General features: G+C 45.3%; 1 protein-coding gene across 2 annotated transcripts; it reads left to right on the forward strand.

The window, feature by feature from the left end:
• Positions 1-1,459: 1,459 nt before the first annotated feature.
• Positions 1,460-7,493, forward strand: LOC119324036 (pre-rRNA-processing protein ESF1-like). Of its 2 annotated transcripts, none has more exons than XM_037597768.1 (7): positions 1,460-1,822; positions 3,527-3,643; positions 4,627-4,913; positions 5,229-5,391; positions 5,915-6,037; positions 6,390-7,087; positions 7,174-7,493. In XM_037597768.1, exons 1-7 carry the CDS (start codon positions 1,469-1,471, stop codon positions 7,370-7,372), a joined length of 1,941 nt encoding a protein of 646 aa, XP_037453665.1. In that variant the 5' UTR covers positions 1,460-1,468; the 3' UTR covers positions 7,373-7,493. The 2 variants fall into 2 exon arrangements, with proteins under 2 accessions (XP_037453665.1, XP_037453664.1); XM_037597767.1 differs by having other exon boundaries at positions 1,511-1,822; positions 6,390-7,078.
• The last annotated feature ends 11,442 nt before the right edge of the window (positions 7,494-18,935 follow it).

An 18,935-nucleotide genomic window follows, 5' to 3' on the forward strand; every position in this document is an offset into this window, starting at 1 on the left:
AACCGGGACAAATGCCCTGTTTTCTACTAGTGAACATATCATCTAGATAAACACTCACTAGTAACAACTACCATCAAAACAACATATCATCAAGATAAATACTCACTAGTAACAACTACCATCAAATCCATCCAGATCTAGCACCTGTTCAAAGATCTAAGCTACAAGATCAAGAGTTAGAGGTTTCTTACAATCATCGAATGAGTGAGAGGATGCAGAAGACAGCTCGCGAAAGAGTAAGAAGAATGCTTGCCACTGACGACCACCGCCGCCCTGCTCGTCGGTGAAGAAGCTCCCAACACGATGAAGCTCGAAGTAGGGACATGGTGGTGTAGGGTTTGGGTGGTGAGAGTGTCGGGTGTAAACAGGGGGATGGTTTTGGCGGGAGGTGAGCGAATTTATCCCGCCCTGCTTTCCCTGCACCATCTCCATGGTTGCATGAGCACATGCATCGCATTGTCCTTCTCCTCTCTGCGCGAGGGTGGCTCTAGCGAAACGAGCAATTCAGCCAAACGGGCCTGACCTAACGCCACGCTGGTAACAAAACAACCGATGTTTGCACCCAGATAATATGGTTGGTGGTGTTGCGGGCAAAGGTGGCCAACGGGCAACAAATTCACAGGCCAGGCCGTAAAAGTCTCGGCCCGGCACGCGCCTAAACGGACGGTGCCACGCTCGTGGCCCCCGCCATGTGCAATGCCTGGGCCGCGACCTAGAGCCGACGTGCCGGCACGGCATGACCCGTTTTATTACTTTTCCTGATTTGTTTCATAAAACTGGTCGTTGGCCACCTTTGGTTGCCAATCACGCAATTTCTGAATTTCATGCCATTTTCTTCTTCTATATACTCCCTCCGATCCTCTTTATTCTGCATATAAGAATTGTTCGAAGTCAAACTTTATAAAATTTGACCATATTTATATGGAAAAATATCAACATCTACCATACTAAAGTTATACAATATGAAAATTTAAGTCATGACACATGTACTGACATTGATTTCACATGATGAATGTTAGTATTTTTTTTCTATAAAATTGGTCAAACTTTACGAGGTTTGACTTCAAACAAATTTTATATGCAAACTAAAAAAGACCTGAGGGAGTACTGTACAAGCGTGTAGCCTTGTCGGTGCCCTTGTCCCCCACCCGCCGCCACAACCTCGCCCGCATCCACCCCCGCCGCCACTCGCCCCCGACTCGGGCTCCTGCTCCTGATCGAGGCTAGGTGGCAGGCTCCGTTGAGGTGAAGCGTGTCGACTCGAAGATGAAGCGGGTGATGGAGGAGGAGCGGTGCGCGGCGGCGCGGACCGACCGGACGTTCCGACCGATGCGGCGGAAGGAGGCCCTCGACTCTAAGATGAAGAGGGCGATGGAGGACGAGCGATTCGCGGCGGCGCGCGCGGACCGACCGGACGTTCCGACCGATGCGGCGGAAGGAGGCCCTCGACTCTAAGATGAAGAGGGCGATGGAGGACGAGCGATTCGCGGCGGCGCGCGCGGACCCGAGGTTCCGACCGATGCGGCGGAAGGAGGCCAAGGTGGCCCTCGACTCGAGGTTCATGGCCCCCATGCTCACGGACCCCATGTTCGATTCCTCGGCAGCGCCGGTGGACAAGCGCGGCAGACGCCGCAAGAAGAGCGCCAGGGACAGGGAGAATCCCATGCTGCATTACTATCTCAGCCAGGAGGAGGGGGACGAGGAAAAGACAGAACAAGAGAAGCTGATTTGTCAAGAGGAGGATCATGAGGTGGAAGAAGAGGATGGGCTAGAGGAAGAAGAGAGTTCCAGCAGCGATGGTGAGGAGGACGGCGATGACCAGGTTCCAGATCTTGTCATCTTCACTCCTCTAAAAACAATCAGATCTTACATGTGGATACAACAGATCATGCAGGCTCAAGTTATGATTATTTTTCAACTTGTGGTGTATGTTTGTGATTGCTTGCGCCCAACCCTCGTCCGCCCCTCCTCCTCCCCCCTCTTCCCTTCCTCGCCGCCGCCTGAGGCAGCCGCCGGGCAAGCCCGGGGCGCCAAGGATGGTGGCGGCGTGGTCTGTGGGGCCGGGGCCACTGGTCATTGAGACAACCCTGGGGCAAATCATCTAATCTCTCGGTCTCGGTTGCCCTGCTTCTGCGTGGGGGACTCCGAATCTGGAGCGGCGGCTCCATTAGCAAGGCACGACCGGCTAGCAGCCGTGCAGGCGGTGGATCTGGTGACCTGACCGCGTGGGCGACAGGATCCGGTGGTCGTTGGCGGCCGGCGGTGGCTTCTGCGGCGGTCGGTGCGCGCGATCTGGCGCCTCCCCTCCTCCCTGTTCGGCGTGCGGGCCAACTTGGCCAGGTCGCGCTTCTCTTGGTTGCCGATTCTATACAGGAGACGCTGTTGGTGGCTGGGATCTAGTTCGGGCGAAATCCCTGGTCGGCCATGACCGGCCGAGCCGACGGCGACGCCCTCAGGCGTCGTTCCCCTACTTGAAGGCGTCGGTATGGACTGATCTCCTCACTTCACCTTCCCCTAGGTCTCCCGGGTAAAAGCCCTAACTTTGTTGGGCGGCGGCAGCGCTCACGGCGCCGTTCGCTTCTTGAAGGCGCCACTTTGGGAACCTTGGGGTTGGGTGTCGCTTGTGGGTGGTGAGCGACGGCGGTGGTGCGGCCCTATCCTAGGATGGATTTACGTCCGTTGCTTGGAGATGGACTCGCGTAGGTGGAGGTCGTCGTCTGGCGTCGTGGTGGCGTCAATGGCGGAGGACCTGCCAAGGCTCGCGTAGGTGGAGGTCGTCGTTTCGCGTCGTGGTGACGTCGATGGTGGAGGACCTGCCAAGGTTGTCACCTCAATCTGCTCTGAAGCTGGACCAGTGGAAGATGGCGACGACGACACATGTGAGTGTGTCGGACCGGTTTGAGCCCTGGACCCGGCAGATGGCTCGGGCGGGGCCTCCGGCTTTAGATGTTAGGTTTAGGTGAGAGGTCTGGGTATGTGGCTCAGCTTGCACCCCTTCATCATTTGGATAGGAATAGCGGCAGATGTCGTCAAGATGGCGGATTCAGCCATATTGTTGTTCTACTTTGTAAGGTCCTCGAGAATAATCAATAAAATGGCCGCATGTATCTTACCGATGCAGAGGCCGGGGGTTATCCTCCTTTTCTAAAAAAAAAATGTTTGTGATTGCTCTAGTGTCAGCGTTGTTTTTTTCTTGTAGAGCATGAACCTTATTGGGCGATGCCTGCTAGGGACAATGACGATATGCATGTTTCTGTAGCCGTGCAATTCCATATGCCAACTATAAAAACAACTTTTAACTAAAACTATTGATCTTAATATTCTGATGATTTTCTGCAGCTTGCCACATATAGATAGTTTTATTGCCATTACGGGTCTTATGTTATGTCTTCTTATATGTTGGATCTCCGTATGGTTCCGAAATTATCTTGATGAGACACCTTGCTTGTTGTATTTTTCTTGTCTTCATGACAGACATTTTCCTTACATTACTTCTAATTCATTGACTTATTTATTTATTTTGCAGTACTCTGTGGGCTGTGACATTGCACATTACTTGTTGGCGGGGCATGATGATACACCTGTAATTGACAAGGAAACTCACAGGCTTGCTGTTGTGAATATGGACTGGGATCATATTAAGGTGTGTGCCAATTCAAATTTCTATTATCTTGACAAGTAATCCGTCTGCCTGAAAATTTTCAGCCATGTTCAAAAGGCAGTTTTATTATTTGAATTGCATGAGAGAATCACCTTGAAGTAATGTGTTTTGAGGCCAGCTTGTTTCTTTTCTGTGAGGTTAATGTGCATTTTTTTCGTTCTTGCATTTGTGTGCACACTTATATAAAACCTTTAAGGGTTGTTTAGATGGAATACATGCTAGTAAAACAGTAAGTTCTGAAGAAAAAAACTATGTTGTTTTGTCAGTTTGTTAGGTTGAAGTACGATGCATATATTCATGTTGTTTGGCTTAAAGATGTTTTCATTTCTTATCTTTTTGTTTTGTTGAGAACAGGTGAAATCTCTATCACTAAAATTCGCCTGTTTTTAGTTGAGATATAAATGCACCAAATATAGATATTCAGGACTAAGAACAAATTCTGAAGTGATGCCAAACCACTGATTCTTTGGTCCAGACATCCTCACACACAATGATGACCTTTATATATAGTTATAATGTCCATATTTATCTATACCCAAATCACCGCAACCATCATCATTTCTTTGTATCTTAGGTGCTAATTGCCAATATCTCATACCCCTAAGGATCTGTTTCGGTAAGGAATCTAAATTTGAACCCTTAGAGTGGAACTGAATCACAAAACTTATCAAAGAAATGCCCATTAATTAAACACACTTGTAATGAATTTTTTATTTTGCATTTAACTATGTTTACTGTTTGTTTTGTTTAGTATTCAAGCACTTCCTATGATTTTTGCAGCACCCCAACAAAATACTTTGATAATAGCCCATATTTAACTGGACGAAATCCTGTGTTTTGCTAAACTGAAGATCCAAACAACGGAACAAACCCCTTGGGCATATATAGTTTGTGTTGCTCATAGAAACTTCTCTTAGGCTGGTTGAGCTGAATGATAGTGTTCCTTTGTTTTTCCCTTTCAACAGGCGGTGGACTTGTATATGGTCATGACATCCTGTATCCCAGAAGGTGGGCGAGTTGTATCAGTTTCGATATATCCAACAGAATTTGGACTGAAGTGCATGAATATTGAGGCAACTCAAGGCCCTTCTGCTCTTATTGGCGCTGATGGTGATGGTGATGGGGATGAGGATGGGGAAGATGATAACAATGATGATGACAATGATGATGATGATGATGGCGAAGAAGATAGTGACCTTGACTATGAGACTGAGAACAACAAGCTCCGTACTTATGAGCTAAACAAACTCAGGTTAGCAACAAAGCATAGAGATACCTTTGTTGATTATCATCTTGTTTACTTTTCTATTTGTCTGGGACTTACGAGAAGAGTTTAAATGATCTTTTTAACAATATACTCCATAAATATTCTCTTGCTAAATAAAATATAAAAATGTTCAGATCCTGTGTAAATGTAACTATGGCTGCTTCTCCTTCACATGTTTAGGATTGTGTGCATATGTCCATGGCCTTGTCTATCCATCTTTGATATTTACCATACGAAAATGTTGCTACTTGCCAAGGTTCTTTGTTCTGCTCTCTGATGATTATATTGATCTTGCTGCAGGTACTACTATGCAGTTGTGGTGTGTGATTGTAGTACAACTGCAGATCACCTATACACAACTCTTGATGGCACTGAATTCTTGAAAACGGCAAATGTGTTCCATTTGCAGTTTATTGATGACTCCAAGGAGTTCAAATATCCTGCTCGTGATGTAGCTACAGAGGTATATTACTTGAATAGAACGTATTTGCATCCATATTTCTTTTTTGAACAAGGGAAGGGTCCCAAAGGACCCAGAAACTGCATTAAAACTGGTGGGTGGGATTATAAATTACACAGAGGACCTCGTAAAGAATAAAAAAAACACGTCAGCGCTCTAGTTTTACAAAAAGGAACCTACAACAAATCAGAAAATCATGATTCGGGAGAGAGCAAGCGGTGGATGCCCTGTTGAAGCCGAAGAGCCTCCATCTCGGCCTGCAAGCCTGGAGGTTGAGAATCGCCGCCGATGGCGTCGGCCATCGCAGCACCACTGGGAAAGCACTCCAAAATGCATGCGCAACTTCGCTTCCTTCCCACGAGGCTTCAGATCCGGACGAGCCACCAGGGCCAAATCGCCCCAGATCTGAGCTCCACCGAGCTTATAGACAAAGCTTTCGCCAGATCTCGTCCCCTCCTTCATTCTGCCTTCAGTTGTAGTACTAAAAGAGGTCTTTTCCGTTCGTAACTTGTTTGACTTCGTGCAGGCACCTCTGAGTTACAAGGCGCCTGATTTTGAGACTCCTGCTTTGCAGCGTACCAAAGTTAAGTCCACCTGGGATGATGATGAACCAGAGCGTAAGATCTTGAGGCAAAAGTTCAAACATGAGGTCAGCTCTATCATTTTAATTAAAATGTTTTATTTGCTAACCTAAAACTAAAAACTTAGTTTCTCTTTGAATTTATAAATGTCAAGGGAGGAAAACCCAGTGTCAACTGTCGAAGTAGGCTTTCAGCACTAGTGAATAATAAAGGAATAAATACAGTATCATCCAAGACTCTTTTTTTTGCCATATCTTGTTTGAACAACTCTGAGTTTCTTACAAAATCACATAACTTGATAATGATGGCATGCATGTTTCTACTCGTCTGTCTCATGAAAATTTTCCATCTGTTGGTCATTGTTTCTTGTCCTGTACTTTGTTTATCCATCTTTGACGTCTTGTATTCTTTCCGTTGCAGTTTGATGGCTATGGTAAATATATAGCAAGTGGTGACAGTGCATCAGAAGATGGTGTAGATGATTCCGGTGACGAGTCTCTGCCAAATGGTGTAGCGAAAAGGAAGTTAACAAATGAGGAAAGGTTGGCTCGCTTACTACAGCAAGGAAATAAATCTGATGAGGAACAAACAGATGACGAGGACATGGAGATAACATTCAACACGGGGCTCGAGGACCTCAGCAAACGTATCCTTGAGAGAAAGAGCACTGAGACGAAGACTGTCTTAGAGATGCACCAAGAAAAAATGAAGGAGAAGCGGAAGGCTGGAAAGAGGTGGTCAAAGGATGACGATGGCTGTAGCGACCAAGATAGCGCTGATGATTTCCTTGACGACGAAAAGTCGGACGAAGAAGTTAAGGCCATAAAGAAACCGAAGGTGAAGAAGGCCAAAGGGGGAGGAAAGGACGAGTCTCGAGAGGAACATTATGAACCAGAAGCAACTAAAGAAGAGTTGGAGCTCTTGGTTGCTGCTGGCCAGGATGCAGCCAATGGTGCAAAGGGTTATAACATAAAACGCAAGAGTAAAAAGGGCAAGAAGGGCAAGGATAATGTCGAGGACAAACTTGGTGAAATCGATGTTAGCAAAGATGAGAGGCTCTCACCCATGTTCACGTCTCACCAGTATGCATTGGATCCTACTGATCCCCGGTACAAGAGGTCATCGTTTCCCTATCCTGCTACTGTACAATCTGCTTGACCTTGACGGCGTTAAATTTATGCTTAGTGTGTATTGTTGTGTACAGGAGGGCCGCCTTGGTGCGAAAACAAGCTGGGAAGAAGCGGGCGCGTGTAGGCACATTGGATAGTGAACCACGTATGGAGCCACAGGATGATGCATCTCCTAACAAGGCCAATTGGAAACGCGACACCGAGAATCTGCAGATGCTATCTGCTGTCAGTTCTCTCAAGAGAAACCTTGCTGCGTTCATTCATTCAGTCTGATGGATTTGCTTTAGGATAGCTTGAAGGTTCATCTTCTGTGTTATGACAGCACAATGATCCAGTTTTGTGCTGTTAAGCTGAATATAATTATCCTCGACGTTTCCTTATTCCTTACTTCAAAGGATTCCTTATTGTCTGAATGCTTTTTGATGAAAAAAAAATCGTGTATCTTGTGGCGCTCCGTAGTGGATTATCAGGGCTACCTGGCCTATACGAACATGCTTGGTGGAGTGCTTTGCTTGAAAGGCAAAACCTGCGATAATTAGAACTTCTTTTTTAGTGTAAGACATAAATTTATATTCATCCTTATAACATGCACAAAAGGATCAAGTCATACAATGCAACACTCCTATGTATGGACCTGTTTGTCCATCAGGTTATCCTCGAGCTTTGCCACCACTCCACCTCCAACAGAATTCTCACGTACTACACAGACTCAATATGTTTAACAATAGAGCTGTTTTACGGTGATTGTTGTTAGTACTCGAAGTACTTAGCAGTACTTACATGTCTGATCACGTCTGATTTTTATTAGCCGTCCGATCTTGCGGGGAATTTTAATTGATTAAATTTAATATGTTAATTGCGATAAGGGCATAATGGTCCAGGGGGAAATATCTTTTTTTGAACCGATCACCTGAGGACCAGATCCATGTCTACTTGATCCAGAGCACTATCCTCCTCCGATGTATTCGTCGCCGCTCGCTGCTGCTGACCTTCTCCGTCCTCGACCTGCCTGGTGAGAGGAATAAATTCATCGTCCTCGTCCTTCTCCGTCCTCAGCCCCCCACGCCGTCACCGAAGAAGAAGAAGGCCGGATCTGCGCCGGCTGAATTGGCGGCGGGCGATCCCATTTCTTCGCGCGTACCATCATTAAGGTATGAATCCGGCTTGGCGTTCTGCTTGTTCTCTTGGCCTTTGCGCCCCTCCACCGTGCATGCAGTACAACCTCAACCCCACAAGATCCGGGTAATTTAGCAGTATGCGAGATTTGTACGGACTAGAACAACGAATGGAAAGCTTCATCGTGGCATAGTTTCTCTTGAGCTAATCGCATCATGTTAGTTTAACTAAGATGTTGAGGGCATTGCTTACTTCCTTTGGTACCGCAGAAAAAAAGTGACATACTTGACGTTTGAGATGAGATATACTAAAGGAAGATGAGATACTGGTTCCATAGTTGACTTAATTTAGTTTATTAAAGTCATCATCACTTTAGGTTTGCATAGTGCATGAAATATAGTTTAAAGGAAGATGAGATACTACTTGTTGGACGTTGATGATTGGTTTCCCTCACATGTCAAACGAGCAAAGTCTTTTCCATGCACTTGTCTTTGCCTATGAGCTATTTTACACCTGCAACATTGATAAACAGAAAGATGTTGATGATGGGTTTCCCTCACATGTCATATGCAGGAAGACATGGCGTATGCAAGTGATGAGAGTATGTTCAAGTATCTAAATGTTGTCAGCAAGATGTTTGATAGTGAGGCCGAAGGCTATGAATTCTACAACAAATATGCTCTTGAAAAAGGTTTTAGTGTGAGGAAAAGCTACGTTGAGTGGGATGGATCCAACAAATACATAATTTTAAGGAAAATTGTGTGTAGTCGTCAAGGGTTTCGCGAAGAGAAGCACATGAAAAGAAAGATGGAAGATAGAAAGAGGAGGCCACGAAGTTTAACTCATGTTGGGTGTAATGCTAAATTGGTCATTACGAGACAGGAGGAAACCGGTCGGTGGTTTGTCAAGGATTTCATCGATGAGCACATCCATCCTCTAGCCCCACGGGATCTTTCTTGTCTGCTGCGTTCGCACAGACGAATTAGTGATGAGCAGAAAGCGAACATTGCGGACATGAAAAAATGTGGGATCCGCAAATACCGTATTATGAATATTTTGTGCTTTCAATACGGTGGATTTGATAAGGTTGGATGCATAAAGAGGAACATTTATAATTTCTGCCATGCTAATAAGCAGGAGACAATCAACGCCGGTGATGCTAATACGGTGATCATACACATGATGGCGAGGCGAGAGCGAGATGTGGATTTTTTCTTCAAGTACTTGGTAGACGAGCATGGCCATCTGAAGGGACTGTTCTGGGCTGATAGTCAATCGCGACTTGACTACGAGGCTTTCGGAGACATCATTATTTTCGATAGCACATACAGAACCAACAAATACAATCTGCCATTCGTGCCGTTTGTCGGGTTAAATCACCACCGGAGCACTGCCATTTTTGGCTGTGGTATAATTTCTCATGAAACAAGCCAGGCATACGAGTGGATGTTGCGGACCTTTTCTGATTGCATGGCACAGAAGCATCCGATATCTGTGATCACAGATGGGGACCTTGCAATGCAGAGAGCAATCAGGGTGGTCTGGCCAGACTCAAACCATAGACTATGTATATGGCACATTCAGCAGAACATTGTACGCCATCTGCATGATGATGACATAAATGAGGAATTTAGATCTTTCATTTATGATACTTCTTCCATTGAAGATCATGAGATAGAATGGATACAATTCTTACAACGGAATAAAGTAACCAGTGAGGAGTCTTGGCTGCATCAGATGTATCAGATGAGAAAGTTGTGGTGTGCTCCATATCTTGAGGGCCGTTGTTTCCTAGGATTGAGCAGCAATCAGAGGAGCGAGAGCTTGAACTCTGTGCTACATACGCATCTTGAGGTTAAGATGTCGTTGTTTGAAATGCTAGAGCACTATGAGCGTTGCCTTGCGTCGCGAGGGATTAACGAAGCTCTCCAAGACGTCGAAGCCTTGCAGTCCGTTCCATTTACAGAGGAAAATGCTTCGCCGCTTGAGAAACATGCCGCAATAGTTTTCACACCTAGTGTCTTTAAGATGGTCTTATGGAGCATAGATGCTGTCAGCAAATGTCAGATCAGAGAGATACTAGATGGATCAGAAGATTCCACTTATGTTGTATCCAAGCAGGAAAGAATGGATAAAAAGTTTGGAGTGCGCATTGAAGAGCAAGGAGGTCTTTTGCACAGGGTGAGTTGTTCTTGCCGTAAGCTGGAATGCGCAGGCACACCATGTTCCCACATTTTTTACATATTGGGAATTTTAAAACAAACAATTCTGCCCAGTTGTTGCGTTCCCACTAGGTGGACTATGAATGCAAAATGTGCATACGCACCTACCAGAAAAAACCAAATGTATGACTATTCGGTAAGCCTGCAGAGGTACCGCGAGTTGCGGAATTGTAGTCACGCCGCAAGTTTCAAGGCATGCCACTCTGATGAGGACTATCACCGTCTAAAGATACTTTTGCAAGCACAACATCATGGCAAGCAATCAAGTTTTGAACAAGCTGACAGCAAGGAGTCAACTAATGCTCAGCATAACAGCATTAGGTTTGGCCCGTTGATGCCGCACTCGGAGAAAGTTGATAAGGTTCTGGATCCCATGCATGTGCCAGGCCAAGGTGCACCGAAGAAAAGGCTGCAGGCAAAGACAAAGAAGTCAAGACCACAGAATATCTGTGGCTATTGCAAGAATCCTGGTCACAATCGACGTAAATGCGCTAAATTGCTAGAGGTACAAAATATGTTCTTATTTATTTTTTGCATGTGTTTTACTCATAATTGATGTCCATGTGATTTATTCTATTCTTCTGTGTAGGATCTCGAGGCTGAACTGTGATGTCTACATACAGCATGAACTGACGATGAGCCAGAGAAAGTCGTGTGCCATTCAACTTTGTGTGACGTGGTCTTTACATTCTATTTCATTGTGACAGTAATTTAGTGAAGTGCGGTTGTACTGCCATGTTACTGTATTAGTTTGACATCTTTCGTTTTCATTTTCTGTGTGTGTCATTTGATGTCCAACTTTAAGAATGATGATGTATTTTGAACAGGAATAAGGGCTAGCATGGAGCACTTGTTATTTTCGAGTAGAATAATTTTTGTGATGTATTTCTGCACGCACGCCAGACGGATCTCCCACGGGATCCCACGGTCTGCATGGCTCATGCATGGCAGGCCGTTTTCCTACGTCGACCCAAACACCAGCCCATCCGAGGTTGCAGCTCCGGATGGCCCACGTCGCGTACTATGGTTGTCATGCATATTCATAATCATCATGCATATTCTTCATTTAGAGATCATTAATGACTCACGTATTTTTTAAATAAGTGGGGCCCAGTAGGGTGTGCTTGGAAATATTTGAGAAACCTCCATGCACGTTCATCTTTGCTGCATGCAAATCGGGCGGCAGCCGCTGTGCCAGCAGCTGTCAAGGCCTTGATGAATCACTATTCACATGCAGGTCCCCGACTCTTGCATGCAGGTGCCTGGTTTTTGCATGAAGGTCCTTGGGTCGCATCATTGGTTGAAGAAGTATCTCTAGAGTTTTCGAACTGACATTGCCCACCACCTCCTCCAAATCACCCAAATCACCTCCTCCAAATCACCCCAATTTTTTTGTACATGGTGACCCACATGTGCCAAAAATGTCTATGAAAGAAATTTAAAAAAAATTATTTTACAATGCCCCCTTGAGGCATAGACCGATGTTTTGAGCAGTCAGTCTATAGGGCATTATAAATTCAAAAAATACAAAACCTTGGAAACCTAGCATTGTTTGTGCAAGAGATCATGTGTGCCAAAATTGAGGTGATTTGGAGGTGGTCGAAAAAATGCCCGCATTCCGGAGGGACCATTTGGTCTACTTAAGCCAGTTTTTTTAAAAAAGTGAATTTTTCCACCACCTCCAAATCACCCCAATTTTCTTGTACATGGTGACCCACATGTGCCAAACATGTCTATGAAAGAAATTTTTTGAAAAAAATATATTTTACAATGCCCCCTTGAGGCATAAACCGATGTTTTCAGCAGTCAGTCTAGAGGGCATTATAAATTTAAAAAAATTCAAAAAAATGCAAAACCTTGGAAACCTAGTTTTGTTTGTGCAAGAGATCATGTGTGCAACATGTCTATGAAAGAAAATTTTGAAAACAATTATTTTACAATGTCCCCTTGAAGTATACACCGATGTTTTGAGCATTAAATCAGGGTGTGTACAACTCTAGCTTGTTCTAGACAAAATGCAGCATCATGGACATGCTGCAATGGAAAAAATGGTGACAAATGCAAAAAAAGAAATATGACAAAAAAACCGCCTACTTGCCGCTTTCACAATTCAACGGCCTGCATATGACTAGAAACCCAATCATTTATTGGGACAGGATGCAGAGGCCCGCCAGATTGTGAAAACAGGTTGCAAGTAGGCCCCACAGGGCAGGGACGGAGACGGTTAGGCAATGTGCTGCCCGCTTTAGAAAGGAACTTGAGAGGGAAAGCTCAGCCCGCTATATAAACCGGTACTAGTTCCCCTCGCTCGGCGAAGTGGGACTAAACTCCCTGCACCCCTGGAATGTGCCCGGCGCGACACTCGCTTGGGCCTAATTCGGGTGGGCCGTCCCACGCCAGCCTCACCCGCTGGGTCGCTGGATGGACCGTTGGGCCATCTCGTTGTCTGCGCCTGAGGCCTGCATGCATGGGAAGGGCGGCGACGTGGGTTTGCATGCGCGGGTGGCGGACGTGCATGCATGCGAGCGAGGCGATTAAAACCTTGTTTTCATCAACATGGCAATTAAAACCTTGGTTTCACACTTTTTTGATCCACCCGCATCTATTCAACGTGGCAATTAAAGCCTTGGTTTCACACTTTTTTGATCCACCCGCATCTATTCAACGTGGCAATTAAAGTGGCATATGGATCGTTCAACACGGCTAGTTTGAACGTAAGCGTGGTCGGTTCCCTTCCCTTCCCCTTTCCCTATTTAAACCACCAGCCCTCACCTTCTGCACACATCCATTTGCGCCGCCCTTCTCTTCTTCCCCAAACCCAGAGCACTCTCTGAGCAAGCCGCAAGGATGCAGTACAACGGCCCCACCTACCGGTTCCCACCGACCGTGCCGGAGAGACATTATCCGGCCGGCGTCGTCGTGGAGAGCACGCTTCGCGTGTGGGCGTTCTCACGCTGGAGGGGTGCAAGGGGCTTTGCCCAGTGGTTCCTCCGTGCGGGCTTCGCCCACCTCCCGGCGGGCTTGCCGGTGATGTTCCGACTAGATGAGGTGCATCCAAACTCCTGGTCTCCGCCGATAGGGCTCACCGTCACCTTCACCAACAGATTTGATGTGTACTACCTCCGTCGGCAAGGTGTTTTGGTGTGGATGCGAATTCATCGCATTCACAACCCACAACATCTTCACAAACTTCGACTGCGTCTTCCCCACCCGCGACGGTATGCACACCCTCCCCTACTACATCGGCGAGGATGGGATGGAGAGGAGCACTGGAGAGGAGGCGCAGTGAAGATGGTGGTGAAGGCCCGGTCTCGTCAGCTTGTCTTGCCCTAGCGTGTTAGGGCAAGTTTTTTATCTTTTAAATATTCCAATTAAATCATGTCGTTGGTTCTACCGTGAACTTTATCTATCCGAACTATGTTATGATTTCTACCCGTCTATTTGATATGTCGTTGGTTATCTGTGTTTTGCTTGCTATTTCTATCTTCTTCCCTTGATATTTCTATCTTATTTGACGTCAAAACCAGCAAGTTTTGGGGTTAGCTCAGATTTCACGCGGCCCACGGGGGTGTGCTTGCGCGCTTGATGGAAAAAATTGGTGTCATTCAACTTAGCCGTTCGGGTAGCAGGGGATGTTCCGTCTGGGAAGACGAATTTTTTCGGCATGCTTGAAATGGACACAAAAAAATGACAAGCATCCATGCCAACTGGAAATTGTTTTTCAACGCTGTATGGTTTTCTAGGCTATAATGATTACGAACACGTGTAGATGAAAGGCATGAAAAAATAGTTTGAACAAAGACAACATAAATGATTTTTTACAAGTTTTATAGATGGAAAGTTATTTAGATGCAATGCCATCTCACAAACAACTCAGAAACAACTGTATGATTGATCATAAAACACATGCATTGTTGTTCAAATAACTGTCTCATGAATAAATTGTACCATAATTGCGAACATAGTGTGAAACAGAAAAAAAATTGTTTGCAACAAAATAATCCTGGTTTGAAGCTTAAACTGGTTGAAAAACAATTGAGCCTACTCCATATGGTCTTCTGCACTGCCAAAATCCAGTGACCTCTTGTGTTGCAACGTTGGAGATTGCGTCGGGCTTGGCGACGACCCATGTGGTTCAATCTTTTTCTCTTTAACATCAATGTAACCATACAACAAAAGTTGTTCTTGTTCTTCCTCCGCCATCTCTCTAGCAAGACCCTCCATTTCTTGGATTCTCACTTCCTGTAGAAAACCATAGGAATTGTATTAGGAAGAACTCAAAAAAGACGTAGCCATAAACTAGATGCATGTAACATGTAAAATTTGAACCTCTGGATCAATGTCATGTTCGGGATAACAACCCGTAGTTCTATTGTACACAATGTACAGGTGACATGTCTTGCTGCCATTCAGATCAGAAAGCATTTTTTTCTACATTATCTGGTCCTGCAATCAAGAACATTCCTTCTGGCAGCTTTCACGCAGACCCGGGTAAGAAGTAGTACAGTTCTGCTCCCAGTTTGCAACCAAAAGAATCTCTCATTTCACTCATAATGAGATCGTAGGTCACTTTGGCGGGTTCAAAAATTCTGACTTCTGTCGGCTGTTCATCAAAGTATGCTCTCGGGACATGTGACATCTCATCATCCCTACTAACAAAAAATTCCATGACCAGCACCTAGTATCTCACATCAGAGTTAATACATTCAATGAGTAAAGGGGCAAACATAATCTTTTATGTGCATAGCAACATTGCGGCCTTGTTACCTGCTTTTGTGGAATGTATCCTTCATGTGGAGTGACTGGGGATTGTTCCATCTCAAACCTTCTCACCTTGTTATGTGGAATGTATCCTTCATGTGGTGTGACTGGGGACTCTGCCATCACACGTTTCTTATCCTGCGTATGAAACGTCAACAGTGGGTTTAGACACAAATTTTAAAAGGTCATACCATATCTTGGGTATGGCATCATTGCGAGGTACTTACAAGGGGAGAATTGAAGATATGTTGTTGGGGTGGAGTGATGTGGCATTGAACGGGTGACTCTATTGCAATGTCTCGAGTGAATGGCGACTGTGCCGTCTCTTGATGCTTAGCCTACATACAATCGCCGACATAAGGTTGCCACAAATTGAAGATGTTTGTATCATAGAATACGTGCAGAATCGGTGCGAGATACTTACAGGGGGAGAATAATTGAAGACATGTTGTCGGGGTGGCCGTGAGATCGCACGGTCTTCTAACATATGTCCTTCCAAGCGGACCTTCTCCAGCATGGCCTTATAATCCATGTCCGACCGCTCCTGTAGCAGCTTACTGTCCATATCCGCACGTGCCTGTAACACATAGGCATCCATCCTGACTCGCTCTGTCTGTATAATACTGTCCACAAGCTTCCGGTCCTTCTGCAACGTTTGATGCATTTCCTTGTAGCCAAGGAATTTTTTTTCCATGTCCTTACAGTCCCGCTTATACTTTTCTTCAATCTCAAGACGCATCTTCGCCATCTTACGGGAAAACTCCTCATGCTCCTCCTTTATCATCTTGTCCACGTATGAACGTTCTTTTTTGAGTTTCTTATCTACCTCATCGCGATCCTTTTGCACCTTCAAGTCGATCTCCCAGCACTCTTCATGCAAAGACTTGTCGTACTCCGCACGGTTGTTATGCGCCTGTGAGACCATGGTCCCTACAGCAACACATATACCCATAGTATGAAAACTGTATCCACAACCTTATCCAACTAATTCCTAACAATACCACCGAGAAAATATATTCATAACCAGTTAGTACAATCAACGACTACAAACTATCAGTCAAAAAGCTCTTGCATGACATCCTATACTCCAATTACACCAGAACTACTCAACTATGGCAAAAGCTGGATTTTCTAATCTCTTCGGAAATGACTTCTTGGTCGAATCAATGGAAAAAATAATCAGCACTGCAATCGAAGATGGGAGGGACTGCAATCGAAGATGGGAGGGACTGTAATCGAAGATGGGAGGAGCCATGGAGGAGACCTTTTTAATCCGGCATCGGCGTGGTCGCTTGAGAAGCGATGGCGCGATCCCGGCGATGGCTATGTGAGGAGAAACAAGGTAGATGGGGGTGGTTAGGATAGGGTAGATATGCGGTAGAATGGGAAGGTATATATCCGTGATTGTAGGGTTAAATAGTTATTTTGAAGTAATGCGCTTCCATGCAAGTTTTTTTAACGAGCGCGATCTTTTGGGGGCTTCCAAAACATGTGCACTGACCGCGGGTCCAACCACATATCACAGAAGCGCGAGCCATCGCTGCGCCCGTGCCAACCCGCGGCCCACCATTGCCTCCCTTTCCCTTGCCCCACCAAATTGTTATTCTTCTCCGGCGACGAAGCCTGCCATCGCCGGCGAACGGTGAGAGACGAGAGATGTCCATGTCTAGTTCGGCCTCTCCGTCATCATGGCTGCGGTATGGTTCACTGCCGATGACCAGATGCCCCGACTGCCCACGCACCGCTCCACTGAAGCATTTGACAACCATATCAAAGAAGAATGAAAACCATGGGCGGGAATTTGTGAAATGCGAGAGCAAACCAGAAGCAGGGAAGGTTAAATCTATGTTCTGTTGTGTCTTTTTGCTATGAATTCTGACCCCAGATTTATTTTTATTTCCTCGGAATTGGGATTTAGGGTTTCCCTTGCCTTTTTCAGAAGCTGAAAACATGCAAGCATTTTGAGTGGCTGGATGAATACGTTGAGAGGCTTCAAACGGATGGCTTAATTGATTAGAGGCACGGGGCAACCCTAGAGCTAGATCTGTCATTGGCGGTGCATAATAAGGGCTATGCCAATGTTCCTCCGATGGTGGCGGATGCGGAACTCAAGGTGGAATTGAAGAAGATCAACAAGAACTTAAGGCAGTTGATCGATCTGAAGAAGCACGCAAATCTGATGGCCGCGGGATTTTATTTTTCAATAATTGTTGTGGGATTTGTTTACTTGTTGATCATCAGTCGTTAGAAGTTGTTAACAAATTTTTTCAGTCAGCTCCTGTATAAGCAATGTCATGTCTGCTTAATGCCTTGTATGACCAGACCAAGGAAAAGCTCATTTGAAATCTATTGGAAAGGACAAATAAAATTAAAAATTGATTTCTTGTTTCCAAAATAAAATTTAGCAAAGAGGAAATAGCTTATTGTTATGTTAGCAAATTTGTAACTTATTGTTCTCTAAAAAAGGAAGAGCAATAAATTCCTTCCAAGAATTTCCAGAGATAATTGTCAACCCATTTTCGTTGGTAATTACGAGATATGTTTGGCGCAATTAGTGGCTAACTGTTTTTTTTTTGAGGAATAGTGGCTACTTGGTTTGATACATGCCAAACGTTACGTTCAGATTAGTTGCATTATTTTGTTGATTTTTTACCCAAAAAATCTATATAAAGTGTGAATTGGACAATATGAACAATGTGGCACGAAGGTTGTCGTCCGAGCAAGTGGATGGACCGGGTCGATGGTGCCGTATGGAATCCATTGTAAACCAACCCTAAACCCTAAACCCAAAAAACCAAAAAAACCCTGAACCCCAAACCCTGATAATCCTATCCCCCCCCACACACACACGAAACCGTAAAAACATTCAAAATTTTGCCCCACATGGAAACCATTATGCATGAATTCTCTATGGGGTCATGGAATGCCATGAAGAAAGTTTGGGATCATTAGTACATGTACACGCAAGTACGATCTCTGACACGCGCATTTCCGGTCCCTGTACATGTACATGTAAACCAACCCAACGTCGATCCGGTTCAGTGGATGGATGCATGCTCTCTGTGGCACGAAGTATGTCGGCCAAGCCAGTCGATGGACCAGATCGATGCTACCGGAGGGATTCCATTGTAGACCAACGGTCGACCTATGTCCGGTGTGTGTGATAGGTCCACTGTAAGACAAACATAGTTCCGTAAACCCTAAAACCCTAAACACTGATAACCCTAACCCCCTCCCACTAAACCTTAAAAACATTCAAAATTTTGCCCCACATGGAAAACATTATGCATGCATTCTCTATGGGGTCATGGGATGCCATGAAGAAAGTTTGGGATTATACACGCAAGTACGATCTCTGACACACGCATTTCTGTCCTAGCATGTCAACACCCCGAAAGCACTAGTTGGGTTCCTCACCTGTATGAAACCAACCCAACATCGATCCGGTCCAGTGGATGGATGCATGCTCTATGTGGCACGAAGTTTGTCGTCCGAGCCAGTCAACGGACCGGATCGATGCTACCGGAGGGAATCCATTGTAGACCAACGCTCCACCAATGTCCGGTGTGTGTACATGCATTCTCTATGTGGTCATGGGATGCCATTAAGAAAGTTTGGGATCATTAGTACATGTACACGCAAGTACGATCTCTGACACGCGCATTTCCGGGCTTGCATGTCAACACTCAACCCTAAACCCTGATAATCCTAATCCCCCCACTAAACCCTAAACCCTG

Source organism: Triticum dicoccoides, chromosome 6B, assembly GCF_002162155.2.
Source record: "Triticum dicoccoides isolate Atlit2015 ecotype Zavitan chromosome 6B, WEW_v2.0, whole genome shotgun sequence".
Classification (NCBI taxonomy): Eukaryota; Viridiplantae; Streptophyta; class Magnoliopsida; order Poales; family Poaceae; genus Triticum; species Triticum dicoccoides.

Coding starts and splice junctions, on each gene's coding strand:
- LOC119324036 (XM_037597768.1), top strand. CDS start 1,469: ATGGAGGACGAGCGATTCGCGGCGGCGCGCGCGGACCCGAGGTTCCGA. Junction 1,823..3,526: donor AGGAGGACGGCGATGACCAG/GTTCCAGATCTT, acceptor TTTATTTTGCAG/TACTCTGTGGGCTGTGACAT. Junction 7,088..7,173: donor ACTGATCCCCGGTACAAGAG/GTCATCGTTTCC, acceptor TGTTGTGTACAG/GAGGGCCGCCTTGGTGCGAA.